General features: G+C 44.3%; 2 protein-coding genes across 6 annotated transcripts in view; both read left to right on the forward strand.

Moving 5' to 3' along the window:
• The first annotated feature begins 9507 nt into the window (after positions 1 to 9507).
• LOC146197216 (heat shock protein 68-like) lies at positions 9508 to 11748 on the forward strand. Its single transcript, XM_084599008.1, has one exon. It carries the CDS (start codon positions 9629 to 9631, stop codon positions 11540 to 11542), a length of 1914 nt encoding a protein of 637 aa, XP_084455134.1. The 5' UTR covers positions 9508 to 9628; the 3' UTR covers positions 11543 to 11748.
• Positions 11749 to 16042: 4294 nt separating this feature from the next.
• Positions 16043 to 17443, forward strand: part of LOC146197217 (uncharacterized) — a 129869-nt gene continuing 128468 nt past the window's right edge. For all 5 annotated transcript variants that reach the window (XM_084599009.1, XM_084599013.1, XM_084599011.1 and 2 more), the window contains exon 1: positions 16043 to 16806. In XM_084599009.1, the coding sequence (XP_084455135.1) occupies positions 16750 to 16806 (57 nt within the window). In that variant the 5' untranslated portion in view covers positions 16043 to 16749. The remainder of the gene's footprint in view (positions 16807 to 17443) is intronic.

Consider the following 17443-nt stretch of genomic DNA (forward strand, 5'->3'; position numbering starts at 1 on the left):
CGACTATTCACGTAACAAATTATATATCGCAGCAGCATTATTGCCGGTTGTTGCTGCCATTCCCACTTCACTAAAAATATTTTCTCACTGGAATGCTTCCCAAAAGAAGCCTTTTGGTTTGCGGAGACACTTAGTCAAATCCTGGGCAAACAGACAAGGCAATGTTGGGAAAGCTCCTTACGGGGTAAACAGCACTACTAATTTAATTAGTGTTATTAATACCATAAGGTGATATAATGAAAAAATATATCGACCACATAGGAAACGCTTGAAGAAACTGCTGCATGTTTACAAGAACCTAGGAATGGCTTAAAAGCCCAGATTGCTTCTCTAGGTGCACTGAAAGTAGAAGAGACTACCTCAATATAAATTGTAGTTGAGGTATAGAAAAATCTTTCAAGCCTCTTAAATAAGGGTTTCGAATCTGAAAATCACCAACGAAAAAATAATTTGAATATTTGAGGCATCACAGAAGAAAGCACTGAAACATTTGATGACCTTTCCAAGGAGGTAAAAGAATTCGTGTTCAGGAAAAGCTTGACATAACTGTCAGTGGAATAGAATGGCAACACAGACTGAGGGAAAAAAAGTGAAGATTGTTGTCAATCAGTAATTGAGAGATTTCTAGATTACCATGAAAAAATGTCAGTACTGAAGGCCTTTCCGAAACCTAAGGGCTCAAGTATATCAATTGTAGAGGACTCCTCTCTTCATGCTCATAAGACATGAAAGCCTATGGCAAAGCTCTGCCGAAAAAAGGTCGAACAATGCAAAGATTAAGTTAGCCTTTGAAAAATTTGGCATGGATGGCACTTTGTTTGTTTCAGATAAAGCTGAAAACAATTGGCAAAGGATAACAAACAATAAATGAGGGGAAAAAATCTAAAGGATGCTGTCTTTGAGTTTAAATATTAACGGTCACAGAGTTGTTAACAAAGCCATTCGCTTGGAAGGTCTTTCCCTCACATATGAACCTGATATAGTGGCACAGGCTGGAACACGGTTAAGTGAGGACGTTTTTGACGATGAATTTATCCAAGACAACTTCAGAAAAGAGCGAGACAGGAGAGGTGGGGAGTTGCTATATTATAAAAGCATCTATGGAGCTCAATGATTACCTGACATTACTGGGGTGGCTGATATCACTGAATACTTCTAAAACTTTCCCGATTTCTTTCCATCGCCACCGAAACTACACTACCCCTACTTACAAAATTAACAATAATATTATTGCTTCAACCAATTCGGTTAAGTACCTTGGTGTTCACCTCATTAATGATTTAATATGGTCTTGCAATGTAGAGCACATAATTCCTCTAAACGAACTGTTGCATACCTCCGCCGTAACCTTCAAAACCTTTTTGTGTAAAACTACTAGCTTACAAAACACTTGTCTGACCTCAACTCGAATATGACAGTGCTATCTCTGATCCACACCACTCTAACCTTACTAAAGCTCTTGAATCTGTTCAAACCAGTGCCACCCGTTTCATTCTTTCGAACTACTCGTACACTTCCAGCATCACCGCCATGAAATCTCAGTTGCAACTTCCTACTCTCGCTTTTTTCGCCGAACTTCACACCCCTGCCTTTATCATAAGTTTTTTTTATGCATCACCTCGTGACAGTCAACTCATTCAACCAGTGCATTGAACACCTCGCAAAGGCCATCCTAACATCATTCCGCCACATGTTCGCACAACTATGTTTCATGAGTCATTCTTCATGCGCACCGCTTATGACTGAAATGACCTTCCCAACCATCTGGCACTTATCGATGGTCCTGTATGCTTCAAGGCTGCCATTGGGGAAGCTGTCTCATCATAGCCATGTATAACAGTAGCCTGTCACCATTTATCGCCATAAACAAGCCCACCCCTCATTTTAAATCCTATATTCGGGCCCTTGAGGTATCAATAAATAAAAAAAAAAATTAAAAACTCTATTGAAAGCGAAATATTGGGTCTCATTTTTAATTTCGATCTTGTGCAAGTTGTAAATGTACCAAGATTTCCATAGAATTCAGTGTCCATCCAAGAGTTTTTTCTATGTGGCTCATTGCGGGAAATGTCTCTTGCAGTAGAGCCACTGGCATATCTGATCACCAAGTAGCGGTTTGATACCATTAGAAAGTGTTTTCCATAATGTCAAGGTAACATTCAATACTTTCCGAGTTTTTCGTTGGCAGATAATGGAGCTATTATTGATGTGCTTGAGCTTTGTTATGATGACTTCAATCTTTGCAGCATTCATGATTTGTGGTTAGTCTTCAAGAACACTGTCCATGAATTTACGCGTTTCGTGCCAAGGACACTGAAAAAGTCCCGAGAATGCAATCCTCAACTTAGTAGAGAAATAAATGCGTACACAGTGCAGGCTTAAACGCTTGAAGAAACGAGCAAAGTCAACCGTATCTTGCATGTCTACAGTTATTGAAAAGCTATCACAAAAACTGACATATCAGTATGGGGTATGTTATGCCTACTGTTTTGTATTTATGTTTCTTGCTGCACTTGTTCTGTAGCGTATCGTGATTGTTAATAGATTGTACCCCCTCCCCTCCCCGCCAACCCATGTATTACCCAGAACTGGAGGGCCTTTAGGGTTACCTTGCATAAATAAATCAGATTACGCTTATATGAACGAAAGTGTTTTAGAATGAAGATTCCGTGAATCATTAAATATTGCCTGGAAAATTTTGGAGAATGATTACTCTGAGTGCTCCCAGTACTGGCATATTATTGGCAAATGCATATGGGATATTGCAGCCAGTGATTGCCTCTATCAATCACTTCAAAACAGTTTTTACTAGGGGGTGATTGTATTCATCTATCATTCAGTTTATGTATATACTCCTGAGATTATTATAGATTTGAAAATTTAGTATTTAATTTATTGCTAAGTTTAGATGGAAAAAAATTACCCAGCCCAGAAGATATCCCAAATGCATTTCTGAAGCAGTATATCGAATTGTGTTCAAAGTATTTGTGTGTGATATTTAGATCTTTATGGGAAGGCACTGTACCAAATGACTGGCAGGTTGCCGGTGGTATACCTCTATAAAAAACAGCCTCCAAAAAACTGGGACATATCATTAACATTCCTCTATATTTCTCAAAAAATATAGTGCGATATCAGAAGTTGGACATGGTTTAAGAAAAGGTTAGCTGACATGCACCCCGTTAATAGAGACTGTTCATGATTTTTGAGAAAACAAACTGAAGCAATTATTTTTATTTTCAAATGACTCATATTAATATGGACTCACAAAAATATACGTTGGGATATAAACAAAAAAATGATACACTCTTAGCATATGCATCAATGCTTACATGACTAACAGATGCTCATTTTGTTTCCTTAAAGTATGCCTCCTGACATGGCATTTCAGATGCGTTTTGGGTCCTCCAACGGTCTGCTCTTGTACCAGTCTTGTTTAATATATATGTTTATCAATATTATTGTAATAGCTATTATGCAAACATGCAGAATGCACACAGAGAATGCTGATAAGCTGACATACCTATCTTTTTACTTCATACCACCTTGAGATACTGCGGGCACAACACGAGTTATTTTATGCATACTGCTCCACTTTCCTTTCCTTTGGTAGATCCTGTTCATCACTCGTGATATACAAAACATACCTGGTTTATTGTAGTGCAACTATGATCGGTAACTTTTTGAAGTGTGCACAGTTCAAATTCAGCTGAACTACTCTAATTTACCACCTTTGCCAGGAGTAATCCGGCTGCATAGTTTGACTGTTGGCTCTGTAGTGGGACATTTGTGGCACAACTCGAGTGCTAAGTAACTTCCACGGTGAGAAGAACCCTTATATTTAGCTTTCATAACATTATCTGCTGTTTTAGGTGGCTTATAGGCTCCACTGCACAGCTAGGAATCAAACCATGCAGTCCCTGAAAGGAGCACGAGCAGTTGCACTTAATCAGGAGTTAGTACAGTTTAGTTCAGGCTTTCGTCAAACTGCAAAATGAACCTAACGTTGTTATGAATAGCACTTATGCCTAACAGCTCTGTGCACAGCTGAGCAGCCTCCTAACTGAATAAAGCGATTTAGGTGCTTTTAGCAAGGGAGGCTTTAACAGTGTACAACAGGTGTATGGCCAATGAATGCTTTTAAAACTGTGGTAAGGCCTTCACCAGAATGTGTGCAACAAAACATGCTAGGCAGAGATATGTGTACACTGTATTACAAATAAATCAGTCGAGTCCACAAACAAACAAACCAATAAATAAATAGATAAAGTAAAATAAAATATCTGATCACCAGCAAAAACACCAGACCACATTCATCAGCCTGTAATGTAGTGATCAGGACCTGCCCCTAAGGACTGCACTATCAAACCCATTCAACCAAGAGACCAACTCAGTCTATCGTCTTCCATTTTCAACGTCAACAAAAAATTTATAACAACACTGTGTTCACATCAAGCGCAAGTTGTTTCATATCTGCCGAGTGACCAGTGTCAGCAACTCCTTTCAAATAAAGTATCTCACAGACAACAAAGCTAATGTTTTCCACAGCAGTGGTATGACTGCACATGAGAGGATGCTATGGTCAAGAATTGCTTCCTCATTTCAATAGTACTGTGGTACAGCCTCAGTTGAATGCAGTGTGTGCACACTGAATACTGTCTATCCAAGAACAACAATGGGGCAATTGAAAGGGCGATTTGCGATTTGTGGGGTTTAACGTCCCAAAGCGACTCAGGCTACGAGAGACGCCGTAGTGGAGGACTCCGGAAATTTTGACCACCTGGGGTTCTTTAACGTGCACTGATATCGCACAGCACACGGGCGCCTTGCTTTTTGCCTCCATCGAAAAGCGGCCGCCGAGGCCAGGTTTCGATCCCGCACCCTTGGGAACAGTAGTCAAGCGCCGTAACCACTGCGCCACCCCGGCGGGCAATTGAAAGGACCTACCTCCATAGAGTGCTTTTGCTTGGGAAGCTATAGTAACCAATCATTGAGGGGCAATACTATTGACCTGTGCGGGGCAATATTACTGACCTGTATGGGGCAGTATTGGCTTCTACCTGTTCTTGCCTTTAATTGTTGCATCTGCCTGAGCACTGCTAATGCACAGATGAAGAATGACCATTGATATGTCTGATAGCATGTTCATGCAATTCACGTTTATTCTGGAGCTTTCCATGCTTATTGATTTTGAAGGACAATAAGAATAAACTTATACACAATACAGAAAAACCTTGTTACAAGAGACACTCAAGGGGCCCGAAAAAGGTCTCTTTTAACCAAGATCTCTTGTAACCAAAAATTCGTACCAACTAGTATTTGCAGCACTTTAGATTTCCTTAACAAAGTTATGTTTTATGTCAGTGTCCTTGTATGTTGCAGTATGTCAGGAACCGAGAAGGAGTGCCTCCTCTTGGCTGGGAATTCAAAATTTCTCTGTTGTTTTAGCCACACAGGAATGTGATGCCAGTGGTTGAAACAACGAGAACATTTTGATTTTCCAGTCAACAGGAGGCACTCCTTCTTGGTTCCTGATATACTGCAGCATAAAAGGACACTCATAAAGAACAGAATTGCACTAAGGAAATGTAAACTGCCACACATACACATACAAGCTGATACCAGTCAGCTGCATTGCATGAGTGCATATGAGCTATGTTTCTTCTAAACAGTGAAGAATTTATTCTAGGGACCTGCAAAAGTTGTCTTTAGTAACAGAGTGTCTCTTGTAACCGTGTCTCTTGTAGGCAATGCTGTTAACATGGTAAACGTAGGAAAACCAACCAAACCATTTTCAAGCGTCTTTTATAACCGAGTGTCTCTCGTAACCATGTCTCTTGTAATAAAATTTTACGGTATCTTCTACCGGGAACTACCATTCAGGGTTGCTTCAACGCATGCATGCTCATTCCATTTCAAGAAGGTTTTCCAAACGCGGCCAGACAGCAGCAGCCAAACACCTGTAAGGAAAGAAAGCACAGATGCTTGTAGGCAATCAGTACTCCTTTGCTACAAATATATTCAAACTAGCAGGATTTTTCTAAGCCTTCGACTGAAATTGTTCCCATTTCAAGTTGTTGACGAATACACTCTCAACCAATCAACCAGCCATGATCAAGTTGTTAGAAAACCATCTCCAGGCAGGAAAGGAATTCTAGGCTTCATCTCCAGATCAGAATTAATTTTTCTTCAACAATGTTTGTGAGAAAACTGCAATATTTTCCACAGCAGCGGTATGACTGCACTTGACAGGATGCTACAGTGAGTAATTGCTTCCTCATTACAATAGTACTGTGGTGCAGCCTCGGTTGAACACAGCGTATGCACACTGCATACTGTTTATCCAAGGACAACAACGGGGCAAGGAAAGATCTACTTCCACAGAGTGCTTTTGCTTGAGAAGCTATAGTAACCGATCATTGAGAGGCAATACTATTGACCTGTGTGGGGCGATAATACTGAACTGTATGGGGCAATATTGACTCCTACCTGCTCTTGCCTACTGGCCAGACTTTATTGTTGCATCTGCCTGGACACTGCTAATGCACAGATAAAGAATGACCATTGATATGTCTGATAGCAGCTCAAGTGATTCACGTTTATTCTGGAGCTTTCCATGCTTATTGGCTTTGGGTGCACAACTGCCATTGCTTTGTGCTTTTATTTTATTTGTTGAATTTATTTAGCAATGAGCCAGCACACTGGCCCCTCATAACCACAACATGTGCTTTTATTCTATTTATAGTTGGATGCAACTCAAGAATGAAGCTGCAGGTAACCCTCAAAGGAAGCCCTCTAAGCAATGCCATTGGCCAACTGTCACGACATCGCAGTTAATCCCGTAACGCCTGCTCATGTAACATCACAGGTGGCTCACGACGATGGTGTAAGATATATCCTTACACTGTGCTTACACCTCAATTTGTGTGGCTTTACCAGAACAGTTAGAGAGAAAGTGTTCACCTCAACACTACTGTACAGTCAGTGCAAAATAAAATGAGGGCATGAAAATAAAAACGAAATCAAGAAAAAACAAAGCACACTAAGTAAATATGTAGTTATCATTTCCAAAGAGAAGCCATCAGAGTTAAGGTTTGATAAGGTTTGTGGGGTTTAACGTCCCAAAGCGACTCAGGCTATCAAAAACGCCGCAATGGAGGGCTCCGGAAATTTCGACCACCCGGGGCTCTTTAAAGTGCATTGACATCGCAGAGCAAATGGGCGCCTTGCTGTTCGCCTTCATCGAAAAGCAGCTGCTGTGGCTGAGATTCGATCCCGCATCCTTGGGCACAGCAGTCAAACACCTTAACCACTGCACCACAACACGATGGGCCCTGCGCCCATCAGAGTTTCAAAGCAATAAACAACCTCATGAGCATTTATTACCACTAAGCAAAATTTTCGGATTCTTCTGCCTAAATTTCTCCTCTGTATCCCACTGTCAGACTATAATTTCGTAACGTGGTATGGCGTAGATATAAGTTGAGTCTACAGAGTGTATGGGAATATGCTTTGAACAATCCATTCATCACCAATAATACTGTCTCTGCAGCAAAGAAAGCATTCACAGAAACATTAGGTAAGGAAGCTAGTCCTCATGTTTTACCTGGTGTTACGAAGCCTGCAAATTGGACTAGCGCATAGTTGTAGTTTACAATACCAGCATTTGCACCTTGGCTGACCTAGTCAGAATTGCAGCTTGCTTAACGCATTACTAATTTCTTCTTTTATTTTGACACAAGAACGTTCGACTGAGTTTATTATGCAGTCACAGACTATCAAGGCTTCAATGCGTGCATACTGCTTTTGTGTATATAGTTAGATGCATCACCGAGTATTCAGCCCTTGACTTCCACCTAACTCTGCTGTACACCTTGTGTGCAGTGATATACCTCAAAATCATTAGTGCTTAGTGCAAACATTGAAATGAATATAAAAGGGAGAAGAATAAAAGGGGGCATGCAACAGGACCAGCACCACTAACAAATGAATTTTGTTTAGAATCAAACCTGCCTTTTTGTAGGCCACCCCAGCACCTAGCTGTCGCAAGCTTTTGGAGCTAAAACACTCAGTATGTCAGATCAACAAACCAAATATTATATATTAAGCATGAGAACAAACCATCATACAAACATGAACAAGAAAAGAAACACAAAAAAATGATAAAACACAAGAAATTAGTTTTTGCTTTCATCGTGCATGTTTGCTTATTATGTTGGTGTAGAGTAGTTTCTCTTGCCATTGCTGTTATTTTCCTCCCAGATGACCATGATTTTTGTTCGTGCTTTGTGTATTTTTTCCTTCGTTGATCTGATTTCATAAACTTGTGATAGATGGGTGCTTGCATGTATGATACGGCTCGGCCGGCCTACAAGAAAGCATGGTTCGAATGATGTGGAATAAAATTCAGATAGTGGTGCTGGTTTGTGTGCCTCCTCTGTACCCGTCCGTCACGCCGTATTCTTTTGTGAATCAAAGTCAGGACATGGCGCAGTAAAGCCCACATGCTGTACTCAAATGAAATTAATGATGGACTTTAGTCAGGCCTGGCTGTGAAATGATGACGGTGATAAACAAGGATACAAATTGCACAAATAATTTTAGACATCTTTTTTCTTTCAGTTATATCACCTAGTTCTCTATCTCTCTGTATGTACGCGTACCGTGTGTGTGTGCCAGTATCCCGCACTGCATATTTGCGACTAAACTGCAATTTGTGGCGAGCAATTTTGCTTTGGAGCTAAAATAATTGTTTTGTTTACCCCGTAATGCGAACAAAATGAGAAAAAAGTTTATATTTACTGACAAGGTACAAATAAAATGCTCGCCGGCGAGGCTGCACGGCGACAGTTATGTCAAAGCTCTCACAAAATTCAAATATTATGCAAGCTAGTCGTAGAATATGCAGCCCAAGAATGCAGCCCGTGCTGTTCGGGCTAGACAGGGTACACATAACGAATGCCGGACTAGCTTCACTGCGATGGAGTTCCATCGCGACACAAACTGCGGATTGCAGGGAGGCAGCAGCGGACAAACGGTGCGACACAAGGGTGCGACACACGGTGAAGACTTGTCAATTCCTCAGCAAGATCGAAAGCTCTCGGGCGCTTCAAGTGAACGAGCACACCTACCTGTATCGTAACGAACGTAAAGCTTTACATGCTCACGAAGCACGTTGCTAACCTTTCCGAATAAACATACTACGTAGTCGCTTGTGTTGGCTTGTGTGTGATCGGTAATCTGTTTAAAAATATATATCGTAATTGTAAAGCGTCCTAAAATTCACATTATAACGGGGAGCATCAGAATTACCCAAACAACATTGTTGAAGAGAAACAGAGCTCCAAACCAACGCTACAGTGCATTTTTGTTTTTTGGCAGACAGCAGACGACACGAGACCTTTCTCGAGGCTTCCAAACATATGTGACCAATAGGAGTGCGGCTTGTGTGACGTATACCGAAACGCTACCTCCCATTGGTCATACTTGTTCAGGGCGCTTCGGGTCGCTTCTAGAAAACCGCGCGAACGATATAAATAAGCCGCCGCGAAGGCTCTCCGTCAGACTTTACTTTGCAAAGACAAAGCGATTGTACCGACGAGTACGCAACTTGCACAACACATTCATCATGCCTAGCCGCATGGCTTCAGACGTCCCAGCAATCGGCATCGACTTGGGTACTACGTATTCCTGTGTCGGTGTCTTTCAGCATGGTCGCGTCGAGATCATCGCCAACGATCAAGGCAATCGCACAACGCCGAGCTATGTGGCCTTCACGGACACGGAGCGGCTCATCGGCGACGCTGCGAAGGCGCAAGCAGCCATGAACCCCGAGAACACGGTGTTCGACGCCAAGAGGCTCATCGGACGCCGCTACGACGACCCCAAAATCCAGGACGACCTCCGGCACTGGCCTTTCAAGGTGGAAAACGAGGGCGGTAAGCCGAAGATCAGCGTCGAATTCAAGGGTGAGCGCAAGCGCTTCAATCCGGAAGAGATCAGCGCTATGGTTCTCACCAAAATGAAGGAAACAGCGGAGGCCTACCTGGGAAAAAAGGTGCGCGACGCTGTCATCACGGTGCCAGCTTACTTCAACGATTCACAGAGGCAAGCCACAAAAGACGCTGGTGCGATAGCCGGGCTCAACGTGCTGCGCATCATCAACGAACCCACGGCAGCTGCACTCGCTTACGGGCTCGACAAGAACCTGCGAGGTGAGAAGAATGTTCTCATTTTCGACCTTGGAGGCGGCACCTTTGACGTCTCTGTGCTGACCATCGATGAGGGCTCCATGTTCGAGGTCCGCTCCACCGCTGGAGACACTCACCTGGGAGGTGAGGACTTTGACAACAGAATGGTGGAACACTTTGTCCAAGAATTCAAACGGAAACATCGCAAGGACCTCAGGGTGAACCCACGAGCTGTGCGCAGACTGCGAACTGCGTGTGAGCGTGCGAAGAGAACACTATCCAGTTCTGCCGAGGCGAGCATCGAGATCGACGCCCTTTTCGAAGGCATCGATTTCTACAGCAAGATCACGCGCGCCCGTTTCGAGGAGCTTTGCATGGACCTGTTCCGAAGCACGCTAGAACCTGTGGAGCGAGCGCTCCGCGATGCCAAAATGGACAAGTCGCAGATCCACGACATGGTCCTCGTCGGCGGCTCTACGAGGATTCCCAAGGTGCAGAAGCTGCTTCGGGACTTCTTCAACGGCAAGGAGCTCTCCATGGGCATCAACCCGGACGAAGCGGTGGCGTATGGCGCAGCGGTGCAGGCTGCCGTGCTGAGCGGAGACTCGAGTGAAACCATCCGAGATGTGCTCCTGGTTGACGTAGCGCCGCTGTCGCTGGGCATCGAGACAGCGGGTGGTGTCATGACTCGCATCGTGGAGCGCAATACGAGGATTCCATGCAAGACGTCGCAGACCTTCACCACCTATTCTGACAACCAGCCCGCTGTCACCATCCAAGTGTATGAAGGCGAACGTGCTCTGACCAAGGACAACCACCTGCTGGGAACCTTCAATCTCAACGGCATCCCTCCGGCACCCCGAGGTGTGCCTCAGATTGAGGTCACCTTTGACATGGATGCCAATGGAATCTTGCAGGTTTCCGCCCGAGACAAGAGCACAGGCAAGCAGGAGAGCATCCGCATCACTAACGACAAGGGTCGCCTCTCGAAAGAGGAAATCGAGCGCATGGTCGCCGATGCCGAGAAGTTCAGGCAAGAGGACGACGCTCAGCGGGAGAGGGTGGCCGCCAGGAATTCCTTGGAGTCCTATGTCTACGGTGTCAAACAGGCCGCTGAAGAAGCTGGAGACAAGCTTTCTTCCCCTGACAGAGACACTGTGCTGTCCAAGTGCCGCGAGACCATCTCTTGGATTGACGCAAACAGCCTAGCCGAAAAGGACGAGTACGAACATCGGCTCAAGGAACTCCAGCAGTCTTGCATGCCCATCATGAGCAAGCTGCACCAGTCACAGGGCCCAAAACACGGTTCTGCACCGTACCAAGCGGGACCGACTGTCGAAGAAGTGGACTAAACTTTGGACTGTTTTAATTTAGTCAACAAATTTAATGTAAATAAGCTGTAAATAGCCAGTGATAGATGTTTAGCAGTGTATTTAAGTATTGTTCCACCATGCTGTAAATACCTCATCGAGCTGTGAAAGATTTGTATATATTGTCATCCCTTATTTGTGGTGTCTGAATAAACAGCCTTTAATGCAGTAAAATGTGTGCTTTATATTGTTCCAGGGAGATTGAGGCCTCTAGCTTCTCTCCTGTAAAACTCCCATACTCTAGGTAAGTATTATTGCACACATTGAAGGCAACTTTGAAACTCTACTCCTTACTGCTGTATGGATGTCACATGAATCATAACTTGTAGCAATTGATGGCACTTTATTTGCAGCATACCTGCCGCTGGAGTCAAGCAGTGATATATGTTGAGCCATAAGTGTAGAAATGAACACTGATACAACTGGTTAAAGTTCAGTCTCTGCAGAGGCAAAGGATGAAGTAATAATTATGTACATGCTCCCTTTCAACTGAAGAAAAGACGTTAAATCAACATGTGCTCCGTTTCTGGCTACACCTAGGAAAAACTCAATTATATTCTGCTATTTGGAATTCGCTAACTAATATTTATCAGCTAGAGGTCATCCAGAGAAAGACAGTTCCTTTTATTTTCAATAAATACAGATGGTCACGCTCTCGAACAAAGCTTATGCGAAATGTCAACATTCCGCTGCTTGATGCATGGAGAAAATTTGACTGTATACCCATCCTTCATAAAATTCTAACAGGCGAACTGGGAATACAGTCCCTTTCATTCCTCAGGAACGCCAGCACAATAACTGAAGTCAGAACTGAAGAACCTTTAATATCCGAAAATATAGCAGACAGAAAAGATTGGGGCCTGTCATGGTCATATAAGAAGCTCAATATATTCTTTTTTTTTATTTACTAATACAGACGTACGTTGACTGGCTGGTAAAATTTAGCGTTGTTGGAATATGATTTTGTGAGCGCCTACATTTTGATTTGTGAACCTTTGTGTATTTATTTCTACGGCGAAAGCTATTGATCGCATAGAAGTGCATTTTTGACATGCTTTGTAGTAATCAGATGGATAAAAAAAATTGATTTAATGGTAATTTTTGCACGCAGTGATACATCGGTTGAACACAAGAACATCCTCTCCAACTCAAAAATTTTCATTTTTATTTATTTCAGAACGAGTACAAACGCTCATCGTTATTTATAAAACAGTCTTCTCGCCCTTCTTTCGGTGTTCTGAATATCTAAGCAGTTCCGTGCACATTACGGTCCATCTTGCCACAATGTGTGACACACACACACACACACACACACACACACACACACACACACACACACACACACACACACACACACACACACACACACACACACACACACACACACACACACACACACACACACACACACACACACACACACACACACACACACACACACACACACACACACACACACACACACACACACACACACACACACACACACACACACACACACACACACACACACTCTCTCTCTCTCTCTCTCTCTCTCTCTCTCTCTCTCTGCGCTGCTTTCCGCGCTCTACACAACTAAAGCCGACACAAGATGTTAGAAACTTAATAAGACTTTTTGACCTGACGGTAGCTTGTCATAACGGGGCTGTTCGAAAACGGTGAGCAGCACAGCTAATAGCTATGACACTAATTGATACTATGAGACTGCGAGCGTTGTCCTCGGACATAGGCTATGCCGGCTGCGAGGGCGCTTCTTCGTCAGTGCTGGAGCTACTTCGGAAACCAGTCGATTCCTTCTGTTTACGACGAAGTCCTTAAACGCTTTAGTTCCTGCATTTAAAAGCCGCTGATTAGTGAACGTGAGAGGTCATCGGCGCTTATGAGGAGCAATGCCACTTTCCGCTCTCAATCTGCGCCAACCCACTGCAAATATTCTGTTGTCTTTATTGCTCTTAAGCTACGCTTCTCGCGTCTCGTAAACTCGCTCAGCCTTTCCCGTGTGTAGCTGCTGCCGAATGTCCGACCGCAAATATGTGACATGACACACTGAGACCGTAACGCCACAACATATTTCACTCGCCCTCACTGCAACACGAGGCGCCCGAACCGCGGAATGCACCTCAGCGGCTCGGTTCCTGGAGCATCGTCGCTTTTCATACTTGGCGCCAATATATAGTAGCAGACGACAACGTTTTTTTTTTTTCTATCATTTTTTTTGTTTTCGTTTTCCTTCAGAATGCCTAACTCTATTGCGTGCTTACGTATCCTGGCATTGTCCTACTGCACACGTGACACATCACGCGTACGTCGCAATTTCAACAAAATGACGATTTGTCTTGAACAGGGCTCCAGCTTTCCCTCTAGGCAATATTTAAAAACGCTGATACAGACGTGACGTCACCGCCACTCCATAGAGTAACACAACCGTAAAAAGGGGCATCCGGGCACTTTCGCGGCCGAGCTGGGCGTTCCACGATCGACTTCATCAGACAGCGTTAATTGCAGCTACAAAAAAAAAAAAAATAATATGTTTATTGACAGACGGAAATAACTAAAGGCAGGTTTTAATTGGCCACTAAAATTAAGGCAAAATGAGCGCAAAATATATCAGTAGTCACGGTTAGGTGGTGGCATGCCCTGGCGCCCGATTCAAAGGATTTTTTTTTTTTAGACTTTATTATCGAGTTATTCATAAAGAAAGAAGCTTATAGTTAATAAAAGAATCAGTGGTGCGGCTTGGGCGCTTTAGGAATTTCCTCAGCTCCAGTGACTTTCCAAAATGTAAACGGCGACTCAGCGTCAACGCCTGTATGAAACTACGCGATGCACACGAAAAAATAAAACCGAAAAAATAAAAACCGAAAGCCTCCGAGATTTGGCGATTCGAAGTGTGGTTCGAAGGTGAGCCGTGAACCAGAGTCAGCCGCTGGGACTCCGTAGGATTATCCCTTTTTTATGTTTATCCCAATTTTGCCGACCAGCTTCGGGTGAAGAAGGCTGCGGAGGTAGAAGCATTTCTCGTGTTTAGAACAAGCAACCATGTTTTTCGTCTCATGCAGCTGGCACATACGCACGTTCCTTCTCCTCTCCGATTTCCTACATCAATACAGCGTAATTTTCCCAGAACACTACACAGACATATGCCCTTGGTGCAACGGCCAGCTCACCGCCTACCACGCCACATGGGGGTGCACAGGCCCCAATTCTGCAGACATAAACATGCCCCATTCGGAGGCGCAGTGGGAGGCCACTCTGCTATAGGCTCTAATCTAGATACCCAGCGTATAGGCTGGTAACTCAGGCAAGAGCGGTAGCCCAGGCCACTGGGGTCTTGAAATGAAGACTCCACTCACTGCACCCCCCCCCCCCCTTTTTTTTTTCTTTTTGAAATAAAGTCCCCCCCCCCCCCCCCTCCCAATTTCGCTGATTTGAAACATGCATTCCATTAAGAGAATTATTTAGAAGGTAATGCGAAATTCATTTGTTAGCTAGCGCTCTAGGTATGAGCAGTCGTGCGTGTTTAAGGTTTTTAGCCTTTCAAATTATGTGCGAATTTTGAAATACCTTATGCTAGCCTTCTTTTGACATACCATTTCGTGGCGGTAAAAACATGACACCTGGTATTATCACACGGCTCTTTGTTGCATGGTTTTCAGTGGGTAAACGGTCTTAAAATAACTTTGTGAGTAGGGTCGATTACTATTCTGTGCACCTAATTAGGCTTTGTGGTATTTTAATGGTTCTGGAGAAAGCGTTTCTTCATTTTGCTCAAGATTTTCTGAACAGCAGATGCTGCCACTGATATTCACATATAGCTTGGAATATCGTTAACGTGTCGGAACTGATGGCAAAATGAATGCAATATACTGGAATATCAACCAGAATTCATCTGATTCACCGAAGCGGCGACGGGAGGCCCTCACACACTGCTGCATGCCGCTGTAAATCAATAAGTGGTAGGAAATCGGTGCTTATTCGAAAGTGTGTAAAGTGCGCCAGCGCTGTTCAGAGATGATACCCCACATCGATAAATGCGCTCTATATAGAGAAACGTCCGTCAAGCCTCCTCCGAGTTGCTTTTTTCAGCCAACCCTTCGCGCCATCTGTGCTTTTAGTATTTGACTCGCAGGCATCAGAGTACAGTCAGGCGACATCATATATACCTCCGTGAATTTTCCTCGCACCTTGGCATCACTCGATGCTGGTGCTAAGTGGTAGCCGACGCAACATTCAAGAGAATATGAAATTAAGTTCGCGTATCCTTGCGCTACGGAACCGAAAAATTTAATGCGCAAAACGTCGATGGCTCGCAGACACGCGTTCAATAGCTTGGGACTGCATGCTGCAGGCAAGAACGATAAACGCGCGCACACGCATGAAGCAAGCTAGACAAAGAGGAGCGCGCGTATCAAAAGTAAGATATTGATAGTGCTTAGTCGCGCCACGCAAGAAACTGACAGAAAACCCAATCTGACCCAAGAAAACGCGACGGCAGCCGTCTGTAGCACACACGGGAGCAGCGGGGCGCGCGTGGGACGGTGTGCACTGTCACTGTCGCGGCCTCTCTAGCCCGCGCCAATATCGGCCGCTGATAACTGAGACTAGGCAGCCTCCTTTAGAAAAAAAAAAAAAAGAAAAAAAGAAAAGTTTGAATCTGCGGCAGTAAGACGCATGAGCAAGCGGTCGGGAACTGCGTGCTTAGCGAGTGAAGAGACGCCATTCCGACTCAGAAACTGCGCAGTTCAAGTTGCGGTGCTTGACGAGAAGCACGGACTGATTATCGCCATAGCTTCGCGCCAGGAGTAGGCTAGTCCGTTTCAGCTTCTGCGCACTTGAATACTGGAAGGGAACTGATGTTCAGAAATCATTATTTCTTGTACATGGATGGAGTGCCGTCCCCCGTGGAGTTGTCGAATTGCCAGAGACACCATGGAAACGAAGTTGCACTGTTTTCGTCTCGGTAGGTTCGAATTCTGTTCAGTGCTTAAGACCTTTTCCCCTGATGAATACCGCTGCCCCGAAAACGACATGACGCTCAAGTCGGTCTTCCTTCGGCCGCTATGAGAGGACTTTGCACGCTCGTCTGAATTCCCTGGGCAATGGCTACATATGGAAGTTTCCGGCCGTTGACTGTACTTCTGTGCCTAACTTTGTGGTGTGTCGTCTAAAGGACAAAACACTCGTGACTGATGGGCGGACCTGTGACTGACGAGAAATATCTACGAGCCAGGCCGTCGGCATCGAAGGTGAGTGCGGGGCGAAGCCAAGGCTTATCTACCTGGCTAAGCCTCGTGGTCGGCGAGGGCGGCGTGTCCGTGGAAACCTCTTGATGGCTATTGGTGCAAACTTAAGCTTCACTTGAGCTGTTTACGCGATCTTTGCATAAATTCAACAAATAACAACACGCAGAGGTTTCCTGGACCATCGCCATAGAGTTTTTCTCCGTGACGGAAGCGCGGTGAGCAAGCATACGGGGCGTAACATTTAGGCTTAGCTCGCGCTGTAGGCAGGGAACGAGCTGTAGTCATTGAGCCAGCGAGCAAAATGGGGCCTCTGGGGTCTTTGGGGTTAATCCAAAAGCACGAAGCTCTGTTAAAGCTTATTTGAATTAGTTTATTCCCGCCGCGCACGACTCCCCGGATGGTGTCCTCAGGTGCGCAGCATGTGTGTAGGCTTCGCAACTGACTTTTCTCACTTGTATTTGCTTCAGGACCGCCGCTGTAGTCTTTCGTGACCATGCACTTCTTATGGTGAAGCCTCGTTGGATTCGAGTTATGAAGTCCGTGCTTTAGCATTTTGAATGGTGCTCTTTTGTTTCTCCGGTAGTTTTCGATATTTCCACCGTCAAGTTTTTGCTTAGTTGCAAACCCTGCTTGGACCTTA

Source organism: Amblyomma maculatum, chromosome 3, assembly GCF_055883805.1.
Source record: "Amblyomma maculatum isolate TAMU_Amacu chromosome 3, ASM5588380v1, whole genome shotgun sequence".
Lineage (NCBI taxonomy): Eukaryota > Metazoa > Arthropoda > Arachnida > Ixodida > Ixodidae > Amblyomma > Amblyomma maculatum.